The 27,004-nt window shown below is 45.6% G+C and overlaps 1 protein-coding gene across 1 annotated transcript; it reads right to left on the reverse strand.

Annotated features, from left to right (window-relative positions):
* Positions 1–1,537: 1,537 nt before the first annotated feature.
* On the reverse strand, positions 1,538–16,110 carry LOC121578567 (nuclear receptor-binding factor 2). The gene is given in 8 exon segments (XM_041892938.2): positions 1,538–2,166; positions 2,169–2,272; positions 2,274–2,434; positions 2,436–2,530; positions 2,533–2,653; positions 3,894–3,934; positions 14,881–14,965; positions 15,869–16,110. Coding segments are annotated over 8 exon segments (750 nt in total). The 5' UTR covers positions 15,899–16,110; the 3' UTR covers positions 1,538–2,053.
* Between the last annotated feature and the right edge of the window lie 10,894 nt (positions 16,111–27,004).

The raw sequence follows: 27,004 nt of genomic DNA on the forward strand, positions 1-27,004 counted from the left end.
ATGCACTGAATTACACCCCCCGATTCATACTGCTACACTGGAGATATACAATGAATTTCACATCCCATTCTGCATATTCAAACAGAATCAAGCAAAACAAAAGTTACCTGAAAATGTTATTTGTGTGGTTTTGTTACACAATCAACAACTTAGTGAATACAGTACAAATTAAACTAGAGTTGTATCTAGTGTACGTCCACCCAGTAGGTGGTACGGTCCCTAACCTCTCGGACGCTGGTCTAGAGATGGATGGAGGAGAAAGGCTGAAGGTTCCTCCATGCAGAGTGGCCAAATCCCTGTGGGTCCTGGTCAAAAGATAGTGCATAACATGGGGAACAGGGTGGCGTTTCAGTCCTCTCCCAGAGCACCTTGTCCTGAATGGAGACACTACCAAGAAAAACAGGCACTGCTGCGGGGGGCCTTTCGTTCTGTTACAGCCATCCAGAGGAGAATGTAACCTGGTCCTAGATCTGTTTGTGCAATCATGCCAAACACATCTGGGACCAGGCTAAGGAGGACGTACTCCGGGACAGTAGTGTTGTCAGCATAGCCAGAGCCCAGGGAAGCCAGACACATCTGGAACCAGGCTAAGGAGGACGTACTCCGAGATGAAGACAGTTGTTATTGCTGAGTTTGGTAGCTCTATCCAAACTGAAACCCCTCTACCCGGATCTCTAGACCAACGACGTATATAAACATGTCTATGATCTCGACTAGCACAGAAATTAAAACTGACCCCAAGCAGCTGTCCTTCTCCGTAAGGCAAATTGAAGTTACGCGGCTTTACGCTTTTTAAAATTTATTAAGAAATATTTAAATGCCAAAGAAACAAACGTTGCATTGAACGGCTTAAGGACAAACACACCATTTCATTCAGCTTTCAAATCTAAACTCAAGCTCCTTCACAGGTTGTTGGTTAGAATTATGAGGATGAAAGGATGAAGGGAAGCTGAGAGGATGAAAAGATGAAGGGAAGCTGAGAGGATGAAAAAATGAAGGGAAGCTGAGGATGAAAAGATGAAGGGAAGCTGAGGATGAAAAGATGAAGGGAAGGTGAGGATGAAAAGATGAAGGGAAGGTGAGGATGAAAAGATGAAGGGAAGGTGAGAGGATGAAGGGAAGGTGAGAGGATGAAGGGAAGCTGAGAGGATGAAAGGATGAAGGGCAGGTGAGAGGATGAAAGGATGAAGGGAAGGTGAGAGGATGAAACTGCAGGTTCACACAGTGACACTAAGTACTACTATTCTCTACTAAGGTTGTAGAATTCCAGGGACTTTAAATAAATTCCCAGGTTTTCCAGAAATCCTGTTTGGAGGTTCCTGGAATCTGAGGATAAGAAGAAAATCCAGAATCCTCCAACCAGGATTTCTGGATTTGACACCGGGAATGTATGGAAAGTTCCAGTGTGCAACCCCTCTCACCCACCCAGGCACTCCACTGATATCAATAGACAGTTGGTGGGAAACAAGACAACCAAACACAGAAACACACACATGGATGTAGAGCGAGTGGTTGAGGTTCCCACTGCAGCGGTCAGTCAGTCAACCCTCCCCCTGGTGGGTATCAGAGGGTCAGTCAGTCAACCCTCCCCCTGGTGGGTATCAGAGGGTCAGTCAGTCATCCCAGTCGACCAGTCAGGGCCTCCAGATAGAGAGACCTGTTATCAAAGCAGGGAGATCCCTGATTATAGTCTCTCCCTTTTGACTTACCTTCAACTACATGGTAACTAACACAAACATTTCAGACATTTTCAAAAGGCACAATTGCTGCAAAGAGTTTGTTTTTCTTTTATGAACTAGATGTAGTACCCACTGGGGAGACACTGGGGAGACTGACAGAACTAGGAGAAATGACCTTTACCAACTTGTCACTGTGACCACTTGTGGTTGCTATCTAGTGCCTGAGGCCACCAACCAATCAAACACTTTTATTGAGATTTGCCAGCTTTCCTCCAGTCTAGTCTGGACACAGTCTCTCTGTAGAGAGGCTCCCTTTAGTTAGTTAGTGCTGGGCTGGCTGGGGTCTCTGTCTGTCTGTCTGTCCGCATGGCTCATCACAGCTTGTTGTCTCTGTCCAGCAGCGCCTGCAGTTGGTGCTGGCTGTCCTCGGGGAGCTCCAGGGCAGGCAGGTCATCCAGAGAGATGTCCTCGGGCATCTCCAGAGGGGCAGGGTAGGGATGGGGATCTCCTTGTTCTTCCTCTCCTCTGACTGAGGCAGAACCCACAGCTCTGACTTCTCCAGTAAGTCTGTGTCCGCCGCGTCCTCTTCAGCCGGATGTTCTCCCACGCAGGCGCTGGTTGTCCTGGGTCAGCTTCTCGTTCTCTCCCGCCAGATGGTCCAGGAGGCGCCGCAGGTTGGCGATGGTGGTCTGCTGCTCCTCCAGACGGGTCTTATCATCCTTGTGGGTTTTGCTGCCGGGGCAGGGCTTGGGGGGGGGGGGCACCCTTGTTCTTCAGGAGGTACAGCCAGGTGTCGTACTCCCTCTCTGGGTGGCGGGGGGGCTCGCTGGTCAAGAGGCCAGGGGGCTGGTCAGTGAGGGGTGGCTCTGGAGGACCCTGGGCTTGCCCTCCTGTCTGGTCCTCCTCCATTTCTCCTCAATCAGCCGCTGCTGCTTCACGTGGCTGTCCCTCTGGAGTGCCATGGACAGACCAGCCTGGAGGAGACAGAGACAGACAGGCCTCAGGCACAACACGACTCAACCCCTCACTACGACAACACGACTCAACCCTCACTACTACTACACGACTCAACCCCTCACTACTACAACACGACTCAACCCCTCACTACGACAACACGACTCAACCTCACTACGACAACATGACTCAACCCTCGCTACGACAACATGACTCAACCTCACTACGACAACACGACTCAACCCCTCACTACTACAACACGACTCAACCCCTCACTACTACAACACGACTCAACCCCTCACTACGACAACACGACTCAACCCCTCACTACTACAACACGACTCAACCCCTCACTACTACAACACGACTCAACCCTCACTACGACAACACGACTCAACCCCTCACTACGACAACATGACTCAACCCCTCACTACGACAACATGACTCAACCCCTCACTACGACAACACGACTCAACCCTCACTACGACAACACGACTCAACCCTCACTACTACAACACGACTCAACCCCTCACTACGACAACACGACTCAACCCCTCACTACGACAACATGACTCAACCCCTCACTACTACAACACGACTCAACCCCTCACTACGACAACAGACTCAACCCTCACTACGACAACACGACTCAACCCCTCACTACTACAACACGACTCAACCCCTCACTACGACAACACGACTCAACCCTCACTACGACAACACGACTCAACCCCTCACTACGACAACACGACTCAACCCCTCACTACGACAACACGACTCAACCCCTCACTACTAAGACGACATGACTCAACCCCTCACTACTACTACATTTAAGTCATTTAGCAGACGCTCTTATCCAGAGCGACTTACAGTTAGTGAGTGCATACATTTTCATACTGGCCCCCCGTGGGAAACGAACCCACAACCCTGCCGTTGCAAGCGCCATGCTCTACCAACTGAGCTACAGGGGACTACTACTACTACAACAACATGACTCAACACCAAACCTCTGGCATTCAGCTAGGGTAATGCTCTAGTAGCGGTATGCTTTATTCAAATAAAAGACAGAACTAAGTTGACCAAATAATGTTTTGATTTGTCTGCACAAAATCTACATCCTGTAAGTAATTAATGGTATTCTAGGGTGTTAATATTGTTGTAGAATATTATTTGGTAAATATTGATCAACAGCAGCCCAGGAGGTCATGGCTGAGGTCCAAGAGTGTGACATTCACAACCCCCTTCTGAGCCCAGACTCACCTGTTCACACTCGGTCAGCGTCATGGCTTCCCTCAGCAGCTCTGCAACACACACACACAAATCACTTACTAGGCCGGCATTAAACATCTCTATCTGGAGCATTATATAGTATGAATGTTTTATAACAGCATACAGTCCATTTCTGTCCAGAATGACATTGAAGTCACCCAGCTAGCTTCTACTTTTAGCTTCTTGTTTATTTGTGTTGCAAACAGAGCACACAACCCTTCTCCTAATGTTCTCAGTATCTGTTCCATTATCTCTATGTAGCTTTTAGTCAGTCAGTCAGTCAGTCAATCGTTCAAAAGTTTGGGGTCACTTAGAAATGTCCTTGTTTTCGAAAGAAACATTTTGTCCATTAAAAATAACATCAAATTGATCAGAAATACAGTGTAGACATTGTTAATGTTGTAAATGGCTATTGTAGCTGGAAACGGCAGATTTTTTTATGGAATATCTACATAGGCGTACAGAGGCCCATTATCAGCAACCATCAGTCCTGTGTTCCAATGGCACGTTGTGTTTGCTAATCCAAGTTTATCATTTAAAAAAAGGCTAATTGATCATTAGAAAACCCGTTTGCAATTATGTTAGCACAGCTTAAAACTGTTGTGCTGATTAAAGAAGCAATAAAACTGGCCTTCTTGAGACTAGTTGAGTACCTGGAGCATCAGCAATTGTGGGTTCGATTACAGGCTCAAAATGGCCAGAAACAAATAACTTTCTTCTGAAACTCGTCAGGCTATTCTTGTTCTTAGAAATGAAGGCTATTCCATGCGAGAAATTGCCAAGAAACTGAAGATCTCGTACAGACACTGGACAGAGGAAGATTGGAAAAAAGTGTTATCGACAGACGAATCGAAGTTTGAGGTGTTTGGATCACAAAGAAGAACATTTGTGAGACGCAAACCAAATGAAAAGATGCTGGAGGAGTGCTTGATGCCATCTGTCAAGCATGGTGGAGGCAATGTGATGGTCTGGGGGTGCTTTGGTGGTGGTAAAGTGTGAGATTTGTATAGGGTAAAAGGGATCTTGAAGAAGGAAGGCTATCACTCCATTTTCCAACGCCTGCCATACCCTGTGGACAGCGCTTGATTGGAGCCAATTTCCTCCTACAACAGGACAATGACCCAAAGCACAGCTCCAAACTATGCAAGAACTATTTAGAGAAGAAGCAGTCAGCTGGTATTCTATCTATAATGGAGTGGCCAGCACAGTCACCGGATCTCAACCCTATTGAGCTGTTGTGGGAGCAGCTTGACCGTATGGTAGCGTAGAAGTGCCCATCAAGCCAATCCAACTTGTGCGAGGTGCTTCAGGAAGCATGGGGTGAAATCTCTTCAGATTACCTCAACAAATTGACAACTAGAATGCCAAAGGTCTGCAACGCTGTAATTGCTGCAAATGGAGGATTCTTTGATGAAAGCAAAGTTTGAAGGACAATTATTATTTCAATTAAAAATCATTATTTCTAACCTTGTCAATGACATTTCCTATGCATTTTGCTATATTTACTATTCAAACTCATTTCATGTATGTTTTCATGGAAAACAAGGACATTTCTAAGTGACCCCAAACTTTTGAACGGTAGTGTGTGTGGATACAGTTGAAGTCGGAAGTTTACATACACTTGGTGTCCACATCACCAACAAACTATCATGGTCCAAACACACCAAGACAGTCGTGAAGAGGGCACGATAAAGCCTATTCCTCCTCAGGAGACTGAAAAGATTTGGCATGGGTCCTCAGATCCTCAAAAAATTCTACAGCTGCACCATCGAGAGCATCCTGACTGGTTGCATCACCGCCTGGTATGGCAACTGCTTGGCCTCCGACCGCAAGGCACTACAGAGGGTAGTGCGTACGGCCCAGTACATCACTGGGGCCAAGCTTCCTGCCATCCAGGACCTCTATACCAGGCGGTGTCAGAGGAAGGCCCTCAAAATTGTCAAAGACTCCAGCCACCCTAGTCATAGACTGTCTCTCTCTGCTACCGCACTGGCAAGCGGTACCGGAGTGCCAAGTCTAGGTCCAAAAGACTTCTCAACAGCTTCTACCCCCAAGCCATAAGACTCCTGAACAGCTAATCATGGCTACCCGGACTATTTGCACTGCCCCCCCACCCCATCCTTTTTACGCTGCTGCTACTCTGTTAATTATTTATGCATAGTCACTTTAACTCTACCCACATGTACATATTACCTCAACTACCTCAACTAGCCAGTGCCCCCGCACATTGACTCTGCACCGGTACCCCCCTGTATATATAGCCTCCCTACTGTTACTTTATTTTACTTCTGCTCTTTTTTTCCAACACTTTTTTTGTTGTTTTATTTTTACTTTTTTTTGTTAAAAATAAATGCACTGTTGGTTAAGGGCTGTAAGTAAGCATTTCACTGTAATGTCTGCACCTGTTGTATTCGGCGCATGTGACCAATACAATTTGATTTGATTTGACTTAGATTGGAGTCATTAAAACTCGTTTTTCAAACACTCCACAAATTCCTTGTTAACAAACTATAGTTTTGGCAAGTCGGTTAGGCCATCTACTTCGTGCATGACAAGTAATTTTTACAACAATTGTTTACAGACAGATTATTTCACTTTATCACAATTCCAGTGGGTCAGAAGTTTACATATAATAGGTTGACTGTTCCTTTAAACAGCTTGGAAAATTCCAGAAAATGATGTCATGGCTTTAGAAGCTTCTGATAGGCTAATTGACATAATTGGAGTCAATTGGAGGTGTACCTGTGGATGTATTTCAAGGCCTACCTTCAAACTTGTAGACCTCCACAAGTCTGGTTCATCCTTGGGAGCAATTTCCAAATGCCTGAAGGTACCACGTTCATCTGTACAAACAATAGTACGCAAGTATAAACACCATGGGACCACGCAGCCGTCATACCGCTCAGGAAGGAGACGCGTTCTGTCTCCTAGAGATGAACGTACTTTTGTGCGAAAAGTGCAAATCAATCCCAGAACAACAGCAAAGGACTTTGTGCAGATGCTGGAGGAAACAGGTACAAAAGTATCTATATCCACAGTAAAACAAGTCCTATATCGACATTACCTGAAAGGCCGCTCAGCAAGGAAGAAGCCACTGCTCCAAAACCGCCATAAAAAAAGCCAGACTACGGTTTGCAACTGCACATGGGGACAAAGATCGTACTTTTTGGAGAAATGTCCTCTGGTCTGATGAAAAAGGAGGTATATTGCAAGCCGAAGAACATCATCCCAACCGTGAAGCACGGGGGTGGCAGCATCATGCTGTGGGGGTGCTTTGCTGCAGGAGGAACTGGTGCACTTCACAAAATAGATGACATCATGAGGAAGGAAAATTATGTGGATATATTGAAGCAACATCAAGACATCAGTCAGGAAGTTAAAGCTTGGTCGCAAATGGGTCTTCCAAATGGACAATGACACCAAGCATACTTCCAAAGTTGTGGCAAAATGGCTTAAGGACAACAAGGTCAAGGTATTGGAGTCGCCATCACAAAGCCCTGACCTCAATCCTATAGAAAATTTGTGGGCAGAACTGAAAAAGCGTGTGCAAGCAAGGAGGCCTACAAACCTGACTCAGTTACACCAGCTCTGTCAGGAGGAATGGGCCAAAATTCACCCAATTTATTGTGGGAAGCTTGTGGAAGGCTACCCGAAACGTTTGACCCAATTTAAAGGCAATGCTACCAAATACTAATTGAGTGTATGTAAACTTCTGACCCACTGGGAATGTGATGAAAGAAATAAAAGCTTAAATAAATCATTCTCTACTATTATTCTGACATTTCACATTCTTAAAATAAAGTGGTGATCCTAACTGACCTAAGACAGGGAATTTTTACTAGGATTAAATGTCAGGAATTGTGAAAAACTGAGTTTAAATGTATTTGGCTAAGGTGTATGTAAACTTCCGACTTCAACTGTATATAGTCTGTCAGACGCTGGCCCTGTATATAGTCTGTCAGACGCCGGCCATGTATATAGTCTGTCAGACGCCGGCCCTATATATAGTCTGTCAGACGCCGGCCCTATATATAGTCTGTCAGACGCCGGCCCTATATATAGTCTGGCCCTGTATATAGTCTGTCAGACGCCGGCCCTGTATATAGTCTGTCAGACGCTGGCCCTGTATATAGTCTGGCCCTGTATATAGTCTGTCAGACGCCGGCCCTGTATATAGTCTGTCAGACGCCGGCCCTATATATAGTCTGTCAGACGCTGGCCCTGTATATAGTCTGGCCCTGTATATAGTCTGTCAGACGCCGGCCCTGTATATAGTCTGTCAGACGCTGGCCCTGTATATAGTCTGTCAGACGCCGGCCCTGTATATAGTCTGGCCCTGTATATAGTCTGTCAGACGCCGGCCCTGTATATAGTCTGTCAGACGCCGGCCCTATATATAGTCTGTCAGACGCCGGCCCTGTATATAGTCTGTCAGACGCCCTGGCCCTGTATATAGTCTGTCAGACGCCGCCCTGTATATAGTCTGTCAGACGCCGGCCCTGTATATAGTCTGGCCCTGTATATAGTCTGTCAGACGCTGGCCCTGTATATAGTCTGTCAGACGCTCGGCCCTGTATATAGTCTGCAGACGGGCCCTGTATATAGTCTGTCAGACGCTGGCCCTGTATATAGTCTGGCCCTGTATATAGTCTGGCCCTGTATATAGTCTGGCCCTGTATATAGTCTGTCAGACGCTGGCCCTGTATATAGTCTGGCCCTGTATATAGTCTGTCAGACGCTGGCCCTGTATATAGTCTGGCCCTGTATATAGTCTGTCAGACGCTGGCCCTGTATATAGTCTGGCCCTGTATATAGTCTGTCAGACGCTGGCCCTGTATATAGTCTGGCCCTGTATATAGTCTGTCAGACGCCGGCCCTGTATATAGTCTGTCAGACGCCGGCCCTGTATATAGTCTGTCAGACGCTGGCCCTGTATATAGTCTGTCAGACGCCGGCCCTGTATATAGTCTGGCCCTGTATATAGTCTGTCAGACGCTGGCCCTGTATATAGTCTGTCAGACGCCGGCCCTGTATATAGTCTGTCAGACGCCGGCCCTGTATATAGTCTGTCAGACGCCGGCCCTGTATATAGTCCGGCCCTGTATATAGTCTGTCAGACGCTGGCCCTGTATATAGTCTGTCAGACGCCGGCCCTATATATAGTCTGGCCCTGTATATAGTCTGGCCCTGTATATAGTCTGTCAGACGCCGGCCCTGTATATAGTCTGGCCCTGTATATAGTCTGTCAGACGCCGGCCCTGTATATAGTCTGGCCCTGTATATAGTCTGTCAGACGCTGGCCCTGTATATAGTCTGTCAGACGCCGGCCCTGTATATAGTCTGTCAGACGCCGGCCCTGTATATAGTCTGTCAGACGCTGGCCCTATATATAGTCTGGCCCTGTATATAGTCTGGCCCTGTATATAGTCTGGCCCTGTATATAGTCTGTCAGACGCCGGCCCTGTATATAGTCTGTCAGACGCCGGCCCTGTATATAGTCTGTCAGACGCCGGCCCTGTATATAGTCTGAGGGCCCTGTATATAGTCTGTCAGACGCTGGCCCTGTATATAGTCTGGCCCTGTATATAGTCTGTCAGACGCCGGCCCTGTATATAGTCTGTCAGACGCTGGCCCTGTATATAGTCTGGCCCTGTATATAGTCTGTCAGACGCTGGCCCTGTATATAGTCTGTCAGACGCCGGCCCTGTATATAGTCTGGCCCTGTATATAGTCTGTCAGACGCTGGCCCTGTATATAGTCTGGCCCTGTATATAGTCTGTCAGACGCCGGCCCTGTATATAGTCTGTCAGACGCCGGCCCTGTATATAGTCTGTCAGACGCTGGCCCTGTATATAGTCTGTCAGACGCTGGCCCTGTATATAGTCTGGCCCTGTATATAGTCTGGCCCTGTATATAGTCTGTCAGACGCTGGCCCTATATATAGTCTGGCCCTGTATATAGTCTGTCAGACGCTGGCCCTGTATATAGTCTGGGCCCTGTATATAGTCTGTCAGACGCGGCCCTGTATATAGTCTGTCAGACGCGGCCCTGTATATAGTCTGTCAGACGCTGGCCCTGTATATAGTCTGTCAGACGCTGGCCCTGTATATAGTCTGTCAGACGCCGGCCCTGTATATAGTCTGGCCCTGTATATAGTCTGTCAGACGCTGGCCCTGTATATAGTCTGTCAGACGCCGGCCCTGTATATAGTCTGGCCCTGTATATAGTCTGTCAGACGCTGGCCCTGTATATAGTCTGTCAGACGCCGGCCCTGTATATAGTCTGGCCCTATATATAGTCTGGCCCTGTATATAGTCTGTCAGACGCTGGCCCTGTATATAGTCTGTCAGACGCCGGCCCTATATATAGTCTGTCAGACGCCGGCCCTGTATATAGTCTGGCCCTGTATATAGTCTGTCAGACGCCGGCCCTGTATATAGTCTGTCAGACGCCGGCCCTGTATATAGTCTGTCAGACGCCGGCCCTGTATATAGTCTGTCAGACGCCGGCCCTGTATATAGTCTGGCCCTGTATATAGTCTGTCAGACGCTGGCCCTGTATATAGTCTGGCCCTGTATATAGTCTGGCCCTGTATATAGTCTGTCAGACGCAGGCCCTGTATATAGTCTGGCCCTGTATATAGTCTGTCAGACGCTGGCCCTGTATATAGTCTGTCAGACGCCGGCCCTGTATATAGTCTGTCAGACGCCGGCCCTGTATATAGTCTGTCAGACGCCGGCCCTGTATATAGTCTGTCAGACGCTGGCCCTGTATATAGTCTGTCAGACGCCGGCCCTGTATATAGTCTGTCAGACGCCGGCCCTGTATATAGTCTGTCAGACGCCGGCCCTGTATATAGTCTGTCAGACGCAGGCCCTGTATATAGTCTGTCAGACGCTGGCCCTGTATATAGTCTGTCAGACGCTGGCCCTGTATATAGTCTGGCCCTGTATATAGTCTGGCCCTGTATATAGTCTGGCCCTGTATATAGTCTGTCAGACGCCGGCCCTGTATATAGTCTGTCAGACGCTGGCCCTGTATATAGTCTGTCAGACGCTGGCCCTGTATATAGTCTGTCAGACGCTGGCCCTGTATATAGTCTGGCCCTGTATATAGTCTGGCCCTGTATATAGTCTGTCAGACACCGGCCCTGTATATAGTCTGGCCCTGTATATAGTCTGGCCCTGTATATAGTCCGGCCCTGTATATAGTCTGTCAGACGCCGGCCCTGTATATAGTCTGTCAGACGCTGGCCCTGTATATAGTCTGTCAAACGCAAGCCCTGTATATAGTCTGTCAGACACCGGCCCTGTATATAGTCTGGCCCTGTATATAGTCTGTCAGACGCTGGCCCTGTATATAGTCTGTCAGACGCTGGCCCTGTATATAGTCTGTCAGACGCCGGCCCTGTATATAGTCTGTCAGACGCCGGCCCTGTATATAGTCTGGCCCTGTATATAGTCTGTCAGACGCTGGCCCTATATATAGTCTGGCCCTGTATATAGTCTGTCAGACGCTGGCCCTATATATAGTCTGGCCCTGTATATAGTCTGTCAGACGCTGGCCCTGTATATAGTCTGTCAGACGCTGGCCCTGTATATAGTCTGGCCCTGTATATAGTCTGGCCCTGTATATAGTCTGGCCCTGTATATAGTCTGGCCCTGTATATAGTCTGTCAGACGCCGGCCCTGTATATAGTCTGGCCCTGTATATAGTCTGGCCCTGTATATAGTCTGTCAGACGCTGGCCCTGTATATAGTCTGTCAGACGCTGGCCCTATATATAGTCTGGCCCTGTATATAGTCTGTCAGACGCCGGCCCTGTATATAGTCTGTCAGACGCCGGCCCTGTATATAGTCTGGCCCTGTATATAGTCTGTCAGACGCTGGCCCTGTATATAGTCTGTCAGACGCCGGCCCTGTATATAGTCTGTCAGACGCCGGCCCTGTATATAGTCTGGCCCTGTATATAGTCTGGCCCTGTATATAGTCTGTCAGACGCTGGCCCTGTATATAGTCTGGCCCTGTATATAGTCTGTCAGACGCCGGCCCTGTATATAGTCTGTCAGACGCCGGCCCTGTATATAGTCTGTCAGACGCCGGCCCTATATAGTCTGTCAGACGCTGGCCCTGTATATAGTCTGTCAGACGCTGGCCCTGTATATAGTCTGTCAGACGCCGGCCCTGTATATAGTCTGTCAGACGCCGGCCCTGTATATAGTCTGTCAGACGCCGGCCCTGTATATAGTCTGTCAGACGCCGGCCCTGTATATAGTCTGTCAGACGCCGGCCCTGTATATAGTCTGGCCCTGTATATAGTCTGTCAGACGCTGGCCCTGTATATAGTCTGTCAGACGCTGGCCCTATATATAGTCTGTCAGACGCCGGCCCTGTATATAGTCTGTCAGACGCCGGCCCTGTATATAGTCTGTCAGACGCTGGCCCTGTATATAGTCTGTCAGACGCCGGCCCTGTATATAGTCTGGCCCTGTATATAGTCTGGCCCTGTATATAGTCTGGCCCTGTATATAGTCTGTCAGACGCTGGCCCTGTATATAGTCTGTCAGACGCCGGCCCTGTATATAGTCTGGCCCTGTATATAGTCTGTCAGACGCCGGCCCTGTATATAGTCTGTCAGACGCCGGCCCTGTATATAGTCTGTCAGACGCTGGCCCTATATATAGTCTGTCAGACGCCGGCCCTGTATATAGTCTGTCAGACATTGGGGTTGTTAGCTGGTATAACTTTTGTAACACAATGGATTTTCCTAGGGCATGTTTATTTTTGCCCTGATGTCCCTGGAGATGGAACTGGCACACATGGTGAGAACCCTGAACACTCCACAACACTACAGAATGCTCCTAAACCCACCAGGACGCTCCTAAACCCACCAGGACGCTCCTAAACCCACCCGCTCCTAAACCCACCAGGACGCTCCTAAACCCACCAGGACGCTCCTAAACCCACCAGGACGCTCCTAAACCCCTCCAGGACGCTCCTAAACCCCTCCAGGACGCTCCTAAACCCCTCCAGGACGCTCCTAAACCCCTCCAGGACGCTCCTAAACCCCACCAGGACGCTCCTAAACCCCACCAGGACGCTCCTAAACCCACCAGGACGCTCCTAAACCCACCAGGACGCTACTAAACCCTCCAGAACGCTACTAAACGCTCCTAAACTATACAGAACGCTCCAGAACGCTCCCCAACGCTCCAGAACGCTCCCCACTCCAGAACGCTCCCCACTCCAGAACGCTCCAGAACACTACTACAGAACACTCCAGAACACTCCACACCACTAAATACTCCAGACTACTAAACACTCCCACTACAGAACACTACTAAACACTCCAGAACACTCCAGAACACTCCTAAACACTACAGAATGCTACAGAACACTAATAAACACTCCACACTACAGAACACTACAGAACTCTACTCCACACTACAGAACTCTACTCCACACTACAGAACACTAATCCACACTACAGAACACTACAGAACTCTACTCCACACTACAGAACTCTACTCCACACTACAGAACTCTACTCCACACTACAGAACTCTACTCCACACTACAGAACTCTACTCCACACTACAGAACTCTACTCCACACTACAGAACTCTACTCCACACTACAGAACTCTACTCCACACTACAGAACTCTACTCCACACTACAGAACTCTACTCCACACTACAGAACTCTACTCCACACTACAGAACTCTACTCCACACTACAGAACTCTACTCCACACTACAGAACACTACAGAACTCTACTCCACACTACAGAACTCTACTCCACACTACAGAACTCTACTCCACACTACAGAACTCTACTCCACACTACAGAACTCTACTCCACACTACAGAACTCTACTCCACACTACAGAACTCTACTCCACACTACAGAACACTACTAAATACTCCACACTACAGAACGCTACTAAACACTCCAGAACACTCCAGAACACTCCTAAACACTACAGAATGCTACAGAACACTCCAGAACACTCCAGAACACTACAGAACACTACAGAATGCTACAGAACACTAATAAACACTCCACACTACAGAACACTACAGAACTCTACTCCACACTACAGAACTCTACTCCACACTACAGAACACTACAGAACTCTACTCCACACTACAGAACTCTACTCCACACTACAGAACACTACAGAACTCTACTCCACACTACAGAACACTACTAAATACTCCACACTACAGAACTCTACTCCACACTACAGAACACTACAAAACTCTACTCCACACTACAGAACTCTACTCCACACTACAGAACACTACTAAATACTCCACACTACAGAACACTACTAAATACTCCACACTACAGAACACTCCTAAATACTCCACACTACAGAACACTACTAAATACTCCACACTACAGAACACTACTAAATACTCCACACTACAGAACACTACTAAATACTCCACACTACAGAACACTACTAAACATTACAGAATGCTCCAGATCGCTACAGTATACAGAGCAGGAAATAGTTGTGTTATTACATTTACATTTACATTTACGTTATTTAGCAGACGCTCTTATCCAGAGCGACTTACATGAGCAATTAGGGTTAAGTGCCTTGCTTAAGGGCACATCGACAGATTTTTCACCTAGTCGGCTCGGGGATTAGAACCAGCGACCTTTCGGTTACTGGCACAACGCTCTTACCCACTAAGCCACCTGCCGCCCAATTATTATTCTCCTGGTGACGATGGCGCAAATGGGTTTAATCCCGGATCATAATCTGTTACCGGTCTGACATCTTGAGGAAGTGGGTTGTATGTCAGTTGTTTCAGTCTGACAGTAATTAATAGTCTCAAAATGTAACTCAGAATGTCCAATTACATCATGGAAAGAGAATCCAAATTCAGAATGTGTCAATCTCTAATATGTATTATTATTCACAGAATGGTGAAATAAAACAAGTTCAGTAGACTGAAGACACACCTGCAGCTTTCCCATGGCAGGAAATAGCTTCTTCATATTTACCAGCTGCCAACAAACGGTCTGCCTTCCTGGACTGCTGATGGGCCTGAGAGGAGATGGGGAGTGGAGGGGAGAGAGATCTCATAACAACATATTTACCTTATCTTACCTACAAATGCACAAATCCTGCCCTTCCAGATCAGACTGTAAAGTACTTCTACACCAGAGAAGTGCTGGCAAGAGAGGCTCTCTAAACCATATCAGAAGGGGTCTCATGTCTTAGAAGTCCCATCAGTCCTAATTTAATGTCTGCACAATTGGAAAATAGGTATACATAGTGCAAGAAAATGTTTACTTCGTGTCAGAATGGAACAAAATACCTTGATGTTGGTAAAGTGCTGTCATTTAAAGGATTGATTATTATATTCTTAGCTATGAGTCTAACGATGGCTAACTAGCTAATAAAAGTTAAAGCACGGATGAAAGGAGAAGTATCTTTGGCTTAAGCTTTTCTCGTCTGGTTCCTCTTTCGCAATATGTTTACTTCTTTAGTTAGCTAGCTAGCTGCCTACTGTTTGTTACAGATAGATATAACGTTAGCTAGCTAGCTAGAATCACGTGTTGACCTACTCGAGAATAAAGCCTTTAGCTAGGTGAGCTCTCATGTCAGCTGGAAGCTTATTTGGCTACTTGTCTTTAATTAACATTACCGTTCCCTAGCTAGTTGACTGGCTACAATCTTAGCTAGCTAAATTGACTAACGTTAGCCAGTTAGCTACGTTAATATACAGCCAAAACCACAACATATCTGGCTAGCTAACAAACCTTGGCACTTTGTGTTGGACTATCTAGAAGGCCACAGAGAGAAGTGTGATATAAACACCGAGGTCAATCACCCCCTGGCTTTGTTTGGAAATAAAACCAAGGGCTAACGTTGGCTCGCTTTCTCGGGGTGTTAGTTAGCTAGCCTGTTGGCCTCCTAGATATTGCAACGTAAACAGAAACTTACGAGGTTTAGAGGACTGTCCACTACCTCCATATTCTTCAAGAGTAAAAACTACATGAAACGTCTTGTAGTCCCTCGCAGTCGGTCATCGGCGCTACTGTTTTATTCCGGGACCAAAGATTCTGGTTAAACCGGGCTGCTAAAATTATAAAACGGTTAAAACATTCAGGACAACTAGCTAGCTAGCCAGTTAAACAAGGTCAGGCCTAGATGGGATACAGCTTTTGTCAAATTGATGTCAAAAGTATATATATATATATTTTTTTTGCATTGTAGCTAACCCTAACTCTTTTCCTAGCCTTAACCTAATTATCCTAACCTGCTTCGTTAATTATCCTAATCTGCGTCATAAATCCTTCTAAACCTGCTACGAAAAGTCAATTTTGACAAAAGCTGTATCCTTTCTAAACACCACCGCTCAAAAACGACAAATAACGTGGTGACGTTACAATATTCTCGGCGTAATTTCCTAACTTCCGTTTTTTGACAGCGACAACACAGATTCGAACAATGAGACAGATATTTCACCGGATGTATAAATATGAAGCATCCGGTTGGCGTTTCCACTCACTACGAAATATGGCGATGAGAGGAAGCCCCGGTGGCCGGCAGTGGGAGCAGATGGAGTGAGATGGATTTTGGCCGACATTCTGCAAATGTTCTCATCAATGAAACATTTGATCTCCATACAGTATTATTTTTTCCAAAAGTATAAATCCGTAACAAACAGATTGGACTGCGTTTTGTAGACTTTACCCAAAGTTTTCAAAAAGTTGCGTTGTTTAGAAGGAGTGCATGGGCGAATTCAGTTACTGCACATGCGCACTCACAGAGTAGGCGTTGCCTAAACTCAAATATGCAAATGAATGATAGAACGCGTCAGCAGGATCTCACTAGGTCGTGCTTGGCTCCGCCCACTATGATTAATTTGCTCTCATTGGAAACGAAAGTCTCTGGTCTATCTTGGGTTAGTTATATTGCTTTATCTTGGCCAGGTCGCAGTTGTAAATGAGAACTTGTTCTCAACTGGCTTAACTGGTTAAATAAAGGTTAAAAAAAAGAATTACAAAAAATATATATATATTCAGCTACAATCCAATATCTTACCACTAGAGGGAGCTGCGATCTATCAACCAGTTGCCTGGTGTACTAAAGTAAATATTGTCTATTATATTGACAAGATATTTGAGTGACCGCTCTAACAATGGAAATACATGTCCTCAGAGACGGAAGACAGGCGGTAGGAAGCGAGATCAGGTGGGACCATTCTAGCCAATAAGAGGACAGATATACGTGTGAACAACAGGCCATAGAGATATATAGGGGGCTCATCTTTGTATCTGTGCCATTATTGAGTACCACAGTATGAGTCATAATACCCATAAAACCTAGTGGTAAAACCCGAAAATGGTTACAATTGTTTTTTCATCATTAATTTTTGCATTGGGGATTTTAGAACACTTCATATAAGGTCTGTGTTTCGTGTAGGCTTACCCTGACGTGACGTTTTGATAACTGCCCAAATCTCTCTCGGACAAGGTCGCTTTTATCAATATATTTGCCTGTAATTACCCCCTCAAAATGAAATGCTAATTAAGAAATATACTTAAGTATCAAAGTACATGTAATTGCTCAAATATACTTAAGTATCGAAAGTAAAAGTATGAATAATTTCAAATTAATTATATTAAGAAAACCAGACGGCACCATTTTCTTGTTTTTTAAATGTATGGTTAGCCAGGGGCTATCTCCAACACTCAGACATAATTTACAAATGAAGCATTTGTGTTTAGTGAGTCTGCCAGATCAGAGACAGTAGGGGTGACCAGGGATGTTCTCTTGATAAGTGTGTGAATTGGACAATTTTTCTGTCCTGCTAAGCATTCAAAATGTAATGAGTAATTTTGGGTGCCAGGGGAAATGTATGGAGTAAAAAGTACAATATTTTCTTAAGGAATGTAGTGAAGTAAAAGTAAAAGTTGTCAAAAATATAAAAAGTAAAGTCAAAAACAGATACCCCCAAAAGATACTTAAGTCTTTTTTTTTGTGTGTAATTTAGCAGAGACTCTTATCCAGAGCGACTTACAGTTAGCGAGTGCATACATTTATTTTTACATACTGGCCCCCCGTGGGAAATGAACCCACAACCCTGGCGTTGCAAACGTCATGCTCTACCAACTGAGCTACATCCCTGCCGGCCATTCCCCATCCCAATTGTGCGCCGCCCCATGGGTCTCCCGGTCACGGCCGACTACGACAGAGCCTGGATTCGAACCAGGATCTCTAGTGGTACAGCTAGCACTGCGATGCAGTGCCTTAGACCACTGCGCCACTCGGGAGATTAGTAGTACTTTAAAGTATAACTACACATCATGTCGCAAGTTTTGACTTCATCCCTCAAGGCACATTTCTCCATACAAACAAGTAGCATAGATATTATAGCCTTTTTAGTTTCTCGTGTGTATTCTTGTTTAGCATTTTTCAAATTACCTAGCTAGCTAACTTAGCATTTTTAAATGACTATACTTTTTCCCCATTACCCTCTGCCTTTGTTAGCGAACTAGCTAACCTTAGGTCTCTCCGTCGATCGAAAGCAAGGATGGTTCTGTGCTATGTACCGGATTGTAACCACCACTCCGATAATCACACGTGCATTTTATCATTTTCCAACCTCTGTAAGTGAGAGGCGTCGCTGGAGCAATGTGATAAGGTAAGCCCTGTTTGCTGCTAACAAGCAATTTTGGTTAGGTCATAGATCTGTGGTTAGCTAGGTGCTTATCAGTGGTGGGAAAAGTACCCAATTGTCGTACTTGAGTAAAAGTATAGATGCCTTAATAGAAAGTTACTCAAGTAAAAGTGAAAGTCACCCAGTAAAATACTACTTGAGTAAAAGTCTAAAAATATTTGGTTTTAAATATACTTAAGTATCAAAAGTAAATGTAATTGCTAAAATATACTTAAGTGTCAAAAGTAGAAGTAAAAGTATTAATCATTTCAAATTCCTTATATTAAGCAAAGCAGATGGCACCATTTTCTTGTTTAAAAAATGTATGGATAGCCAGGGGCACACTCCAACACTCAGACATTATTTACAAAAGATCCATGTGTGTTTAGTGAGTCTGCCAGACCAGAGGCAGTAGGGCTGACCACGTGTTCTCTTGATAAGGGCGGGCATTTCACCATTTTCCTGTCCTGCTAAGCATTCAAAATGTAACAAGTACTTTGGGTTGTCAGGGAAAATGTATGGAGTAAAAAGTACAATATTATCTTTAGGAATGTAGTGAAGTAAAAGTAAAAGATGTCAACCGAGTGGCGCAGCGGTCTAAGGCTCTGCATTTCAGTGCTTGAGGCGTCACCTCAGACCCCCTGGTTTGATTCCAGGCTGTATCACAACCGGCTGTGATTGGGAGTCCCATAGGGCGGAGCACAAATCGTCCGGGTTTGGCCGGTGTAGGCCGTCATTGTAAATAAGAATTTGTTCTTAACTGACTTGCCTAGTTAAATAAAGATAAAATAGAAATAGTAAAGTACAGATACTGCAAAAAAACTACTTAAGTAGTACTTTAACCTCTTCAGGATCTGACCCTTTTTTTCAATTTTCGCCTAAAATGACATAACCAAATCTAACTGCCTGTAGCTCAGGACCTGAAGCAAGGATATGCATATTCAATGTTTTCCCCATACAAAACACAGAAACGGTTTTGTTCCATGAGTGCATTTGTTGTACACAACTAATCAAATTACCTGTGAAGTCAGTTAGAAATGTCAGAAGGAATGGAAATTAAGCTAGCCTGAGACTAGTACTTTTCAGACTTTTCAGACACTGAGCCAAACTAGCCTGCCACAGCAATGACATTTTGCCTTTACAACAATCGCATGCCACAGATTTAGGACCTGAATGTAGAAATCGTGGTCTGCTGGCCAGTGCCCAAAATCCTTCTGTTCCATCCCTGCATGTCAGTCCCTTTCAAGCGATCCCCGTATCACAGTTGGTTCTCCTCGGTGACCTTACGGCTGAGAATTAGAATCAGAAGTACAATCTAGCTCATCGCAATACTTCACCTCTTCAGGAAATAGTACCCTAGACTGCCCTGATCATCTAGTTCATCATTCCAGATCATTCCTCCATCCCAGCAGAAATGTCCCATCTACAAAGTAGGATTCTAGATGAGCCGATAGACCAAAGCCCAGTCTATTTTACTGTTACTGTAGTCAAGTCTGTGGGTTATGGTCTTTTAATATAGATGTTACCATTTTACCAATCAACCTAGCTAGCTAGTAAAAATAACTATTTTTTTTGTCTTTCAGATGGGCAGACCGTAAACCCAGTGACAACACTCGGGTCTGTAGCTGCCATTTTCCTTGGGGAAAGAGAAACGTCTCTGTATTTACCAGGTGGCTCATCAACCAATGGCAGGAGAGGAAGATCCATCCACCAATGGCAGGAGAGGAAGATCCATCCACCATGGCAGGAGAGGAAGATCCATCCACCATGGCAGGAGAGGAAGATCCATCCACCATGGCAGGAGAGGAAGATCCATCCACCATGGCAGGAGAGGAAGATCCATCCACCAATGGCAGGAGAGGAAGATCCATCCACCATGGCAGGAGAGGAAGATCCATCCGCCATGGCAGGAGAGGAAGATCCATCCACCATGGCAGGAGAGGAAGATCCATCCACCATGGCAGGAGAGGAAGATCCATCCACCAATGGCAGGAGAGGAAGATCCATCCACCATGGCAGGAGAGGAAGATCCATCCACCAATGGCAGGAGAGGAAGATCCATCCACCAATGGCAGGAGAGGAAGATCCATCCACCATGGCAGGATAGGAAGATCCATCCACCATGGCAGGAGAGGAAGATCCATCCACCAATGGCAGGAGAGGAATATCCATCCACCATTGGCAGGAGAGGAAGATCCATCCACCAATGGCAGGAGAGGAAGATCCATCCACCAATGGCAGGAGAGGAAGATCCATCCACCAATGGCAGGAGAGGAAGATCCATCCACCAATGGCAGGAGAGGAAGATCCATCCACCAATGGCAGGAGAGGAAGATCCATCCACCATGGCAGAAGAGGAAGATCCATCCACCAATGGCAGGAGAGGAAGATCCATCCACCAATGGCAGGAGAGGAAGATCCATCCACCAATGGCAGGAGAGGAAGATCCATCCACCAATGGCAGGAGAGGAAGATCCATCCACCAATGGCAGGAGAGGAAGATCCATCCACCATGGCAGGAGAGGAAGATCCATCCACCAATGGCAGGAGAGGAAGATCCATCCACCAATGGCAGGAGAGGAAGATCCATCCACCAATGGCAGGAGAGGAAGATCCATCCACCAATGGCAGGAGAGGAAGATCCATCCACTATGACAGGAGAGGAAGATCCATCCACCAATGGCAGGAGAGGAAGATCCATCCACCAATGGCAGGAGAGGAAGATCCATCCACCAATGGCAGGAGAGGAAGATCCATCCACCATGACAGGAGAGGAAGATCCATCCACCAATGGCAGGAGAGGAAGATCCAGACTGGTGATTGGCAAACCAGAACAAACAATGAGACATGAGGATTGGGTGTTGAGGTGTTGAGGTGAACAAAGATGGTGATACAGCATTGAAAAAGACCCACCACATGTCTCTGTTTTCTGTCCAGATAAAGATGTTGATACAGCATTGAAAAAGACCCACCACATGTCTCTGTTTTCTGTCCAGATAAAGATGTTGATACAGCATTGTAAAAGACCCACCACTGACCACATGTCTCTGTTTTCTGTCCAGATAAAGATGTTGATACAGCATTGAAAAAGACCCACCACTGACCACATGTCTCTGTTTTCTGTCCAGATAAAGATGTTGATACAGCATTGAAAAAGACCCACCACTGACCACATGTCTCTGTTTTCTGTCCAGATAAAGATGTTGATACAGCATTGAAAAAGACCCACCACTGACCACATGTCTCTGTTTTCTGTCCAGATAAAGATGTTGATACAGCATTGAAAAAGACCCACCACTGACCACATGTCTCTGTTTTCTGTCCAGATAAAGATGTTGATACAGCATTGAAAAAGACCCACCACTGACCACGCCTCTTTGTTTTCCAGTCCAACAGGAGTGCGTCCCTCAGACCATCCGGTGGCTGGACATCCTGTGCCCGTGTGATCTGGTTGGGGAGACTACCGGTGGCTGGACATCCTGTGCCCGTGTGATCTGGTTGGGGAGACTACCGGTGGCTGGACATCCTGTGCCCGTGTGATCTGGTTGGGGAGACTACCGGTGGCTGGACATCCTGTGCCCGTGTGATCTGGTTGGGGAGACTACCGGTGGCTGGACATCCTGTGCCCGTGTGATCTGGTTGGGGAGACTACCGGTGGCTGGACATCCTGTGCCCGTGTGATCTGGTTGGGGAGACTACCGGTGGCTGGACATCCTGTGCCCGTGTGATCTGGTTGGGGAGACTACCGGTGGCTGGACATCCTGTGCCCGTGTGATCTGGTTGGGGAGACTACCGGTGGCTGGACATCCTGTGCCAGTGTGATCTGGTTGGGGAGACTACCGGTGGCTGGACATCCTGTGCCCGTGTGATCTGGTTGGGGAGACTACCGGTGGCTGGACATCCTGTGCCCGTGTGATCTGGTTGGGGAGACTACCGGTGGCTGGACATCCTGTGCCCGTGTGATCTGGTTGGGGAGACTACCGGTGGCTGGACATCCTGTGCCCGTGTGATCTGGTTGGGGAGACTACCGGTGGCTGGACATCCTGTGCCCGTGTGATCTGGTTGGGGAGACTACCGGTGGCTGGACATCCTGTGCCCGTGTGATCTGGTTGGGGAGACTACAGCAGATCGAGCCTGTTGACGGACAGGTCAGTAACTCATCAAATATGATACAATATTGTGTAAAACATTGAATTTGTGGATGCATCAACATTTTGACTTTATGTGCCCTTTCCCCCGTGTTTTAGACGTGAGGCGTAATGCGGAACATCAGGCTCCCCCCATGAGAAGCAGTGTATGATCTTTTCCCCGTGTTTTAGACATGAGGCGTGATGTGGAACATCAGGCTCCCCCACGAGAAGCAGTGTATGATCTTTTCCCCGTGTTTTAGACATGAGGCGTGATGTGGAACATCAGGCTCCCCCCACGAGAAGCAGTGCATGATGGGATGTCATGATCAACGCCACGCTCAGCAAGGAGATCTGCTGGAAGTGATGTACTCACTCACTCTGGGGGTAAGACATCATTTAAACATCACAGATATAAATTCCCACTGTTTGCATGATAAAATGCAATGTGAATTGTGTTGTACTACTGAATGAAACCGAGGAGATGCACTCAGACCAGCCTTTGTGATTGAACTTACACGTTAACTACATTACTTTAGTTGGCTGCTTTGAGCAAAACTTGTATGTAATGTAACCTATTCTGGGAACCTAACGCAGTTATCAAAACATCGTGCCAGGGTAAGCCGACACCAAACACAGACCTTATATGAAGTGGTTCTAAAATCCCAGACACAAAAATGAATGGTGGAAAGACGATTGGAACCGTTACTGGGTTTTACCGCTAGGTTTTATGGGTATTATGATGCGTCCGCTGTGATGAACTATAGCGTCTGTGACAGCATGGGAAGCACCACTGAGGCTATCTCCATTTTAAAGTAGTCCATTTTCTTCTTCTTCATTGGCTGATTGCTCCCAACTCACCCAGACTACTTTAAAATGGTGGAAGCCCTCAATGGCTATGTCCATGCTAAAACGGGTTTTATACACGATGAGTCCTCTCTCTATTTCTATGACAACAGGCACAACTCTGATATAAAATAGTTTTTTTCAAAGTCGGTGAAATGCCACATGCATTCACTTATATCAATTCATTCGTAACAACCTAACCGTTACAAAACTTCTATTCGATCAAATAAGCCTCACATTGCAAATTAGCAATTACAATTTTTTTGTTGACCGATATTCTCTCATCGACCTCCATATAAAAATTCCTCACTTCGTGGGTTTATTTTGGTGGACAGATTTTGGGTGGAGTAAAACCTCTCGCTTCGCCTCTTCCTCTCTGACTAAAGCAAAAGTATCCTGGTAATAGATGGAGGCCTACAGATGTTCTATGCTCTTCTTATTGATGGATAGGCTCCGCTGCCAACCTTTTTATTTTGTTGAAAATGTTGCCCCAAACACACACTTCACGCATGTTCACAGCAGGGTTTATTTAATTAAAGATAGAACCCTTAATTGAAACAATAACAAAGCACCCACCCCGCCTCTGTTTTGGTAAAAGCTGAGGGATGGGCCTGGAGAAATGGAACCACTCTGAAATTCGTAGACAGAGCTACGGATGGAAGGACTGATCATCCATGATATCTAAAGGATAGTTTTAACCATGTTCTGAGGCGATTACAGTGCTATGGATGCAAGGACTGACCATCCATGACATCTAAAGGATAGTTTTAACCATGTTCTGAGGCGATTACAGTGCTATGGATGCAAGGACTGACCATCCATGATATCTAAAGGATAGTTTTAACCATGTTCTGAGGCGATTACAGTGCTATGGATGCAAGGACTGACCATCCATGATATCTAAAGGATAGTTTTAACCATGTTCTGAGGCGATTACAGTGCTATGGATGCAAGGACTGACCATCCATGATATCTAAAGGATAGTTTTAACCATGTTTTGAGGCGATACAGAGCTACGGATGCAAGGACTGACCATCCATGATATCTAAAGGATAGTTTTAACCATGTTCTGAGGCGATACAGAGCTACGGATGCAAGGACTGACCATCCATGACATCTGAATGATAGTTTTAACCATGTTCTGAGGCGATACAGTGTCTGTTTACATTTACTGTGTTTATAAACGTTGGAGTAAAACAAGCTTCTATTCTGGGTTCTGACGGGGGACGACAGTTGAACTGAGCCCATGAGGCATTTACCAGTTACATGGGTAAATATCATGAATATCATTAAATGTATGTAGCAACTAAGGATTCTAACTTTAATGTCTACACACAAAAATGACGAGTAACTGTTAACCGCTTACACTTTCGTTAAACAACAGGTCTAACTGAATAGCCGGTCATATGACCTAGGACTAGGCTATCTATCAGCTAGATATATCAATCACCTTCAGAGCATCATTAAACCATGGCTTTCTGAGGTGGCAGGTAGCCTAGCGGATAAGAACGTTGGGGCAGTAACTAAAAGGTCACTGGTTTGAATCCCAGAACAGAATCGATCAAAAAATCTGCCAACTTGCCCTTGAGCAAGGCACTTAACCAGAATTGCTCATGTAAGTCACTCTGTATCAGAGTGTCTGCTAAAAATGACTAAAATGTAAAAATATAAGTAGCCTGGTTGGGATCCTAGTTAACCTGCTGTTCAGTTACTATTCTCTGGATCCTAGTTACCCTGCTGTTCAGTTACTATTCTCTGGATCCTAGTTAACCTGCTGTTCAGTTACTATTCTCTGGATCCTAGTTAACCTGCTGTTCAGTTACTATTCTCTGGATCCTAGTTAACCTGCTGTTCAGTTACTATTCTCTGGATCCTAGTTAACCTGCTGTTCAGTTACTATTCTCTGGATCCTAGTTAACCTGCTGTTCAGTTACTATTCTCTGGATCCTAGTTAACCTGCTGTTCAGTTACTATTCTCTGGATCCTAGTTACCCTGCTGTTCAGTTACTATTCTCTGGATCCTAGTTAACCTGCTGTTCAGTTACTATTCTCTGGATCCTAGTTAACCTGCTGTTCAGTTACTATTCTCTGGATCCTAGTTAACCTGCTGTTCAGTTACTATTCTCTGGATCCTAGTTAACCTGCTGTTCAGTTACTATTCTCTGGATCCTAGTTACCCTGCTGTTCAGTTACTATTCTCTGGATCCTAGTTAACCTGCTGTTCAGTTACTATTCTCTGGATCCTAGTTAACCTGCTGTTCAGTTACTATTCTCTGGATCCTAGTTAACCTGCTGTTCAGTTACTATTCTCTGGATCCTAGTTACCCTGCTGTTCAGTTACTATTCTCTGGATCCTAGTTACCCTGCTGTTCAGTTACTATTCTCTGGATCCTAGTTAACCTGCTGTTCAGTTACTATTCTCTGGATCCTAGTTACCCTGCTGTTCAGTTACTATTCTCTGGATCCTAGTTAACCTGCTGTTCAGTTACTATTCTCTGGATCCTAGTTAACCTGCTGTTCAGTTACTATTCTCTGGATCCTAGTTACCCTGCTGTTCAGTTACTATTCTCTGGATCCTAGTTAACCTGCTGTTCAGTTACTATTCTCTGGATCCTAGTTAACCTGCTGTTCAGTTACTATTCTCTGGATCCTAGTTAACCTGCTGTTCAGTTACTATTCTCTGGATCCTAGTTAACCTGCTGTTCAGTTACTATTCTCTGGATCCTAGTTACCCTGCTGTTCAGTTACTATTCTCTGGATCCTAGTTAACCTGCTGTTCAGTTACTATTCTCTGGATCCTAGTTAACCTGCTGTTCAGTTACTATTCTCTGGATCCTAGTTAACCTGCTGTTCAGTTACTATTCTCTGGATCCTAGTTAACCTGCTGTTCAGTAACTATTCCCAATGACATCATGTTTGGTATGATAGAGCAACCGACTAACGAAGCAGTTCAAACAGGATGACTCCAAGAGAGCGCTATCCTCATACAGTCTATGAAGTCTACATCTGAAGAGGACCGTTATATTCATACAGTCTATGAAGTCTCTCTGAAGAGGACCCTTATAATCATACAGTCTATGAAATCTATAACTGAACAGGAACAGTATATTCATACAGTCTATGTCTGAAGAGGACCGTTATAATCATACAGTTTATGAAGTCTATGTCTGAAGAGGACCGTTATATTCATTCAGTCTATGAAGTCTATGTCTGAAGAGGACCGTTATAATCATACAGACTATGAAGTCTATATCTGAAGAGGACCGTTTATTTCATACAGTCTATGAAATCTATAACTGAACAGGAACAGTATATTCATACAGTCTATGTCTGAAGAGGACCGTTATATTCATAGAGTCTATGTCTGAAGAGGACCGTTATATTCATACAGTCTATACCTGAAGAGGACCGTTATATTCATTCAGTTTATGAAGTCTATGT

The sequence above is a fragment of the Coregonus clupeaformis genome, unplaced genomic scaffold (assembly GCF_020615455.1).
Source record: "Coregonus clupeaformis isolate EN_2021a unplaced genomic scaffold, ASM2061545v1 scaf2049, whole genome shotgun sequence".
NCBI lineage: Eukaryota > Metazoa > Chordata > Actinopteri > Salmoniformes > Salmonidae > Coregonus > Coregonus clupeaformis.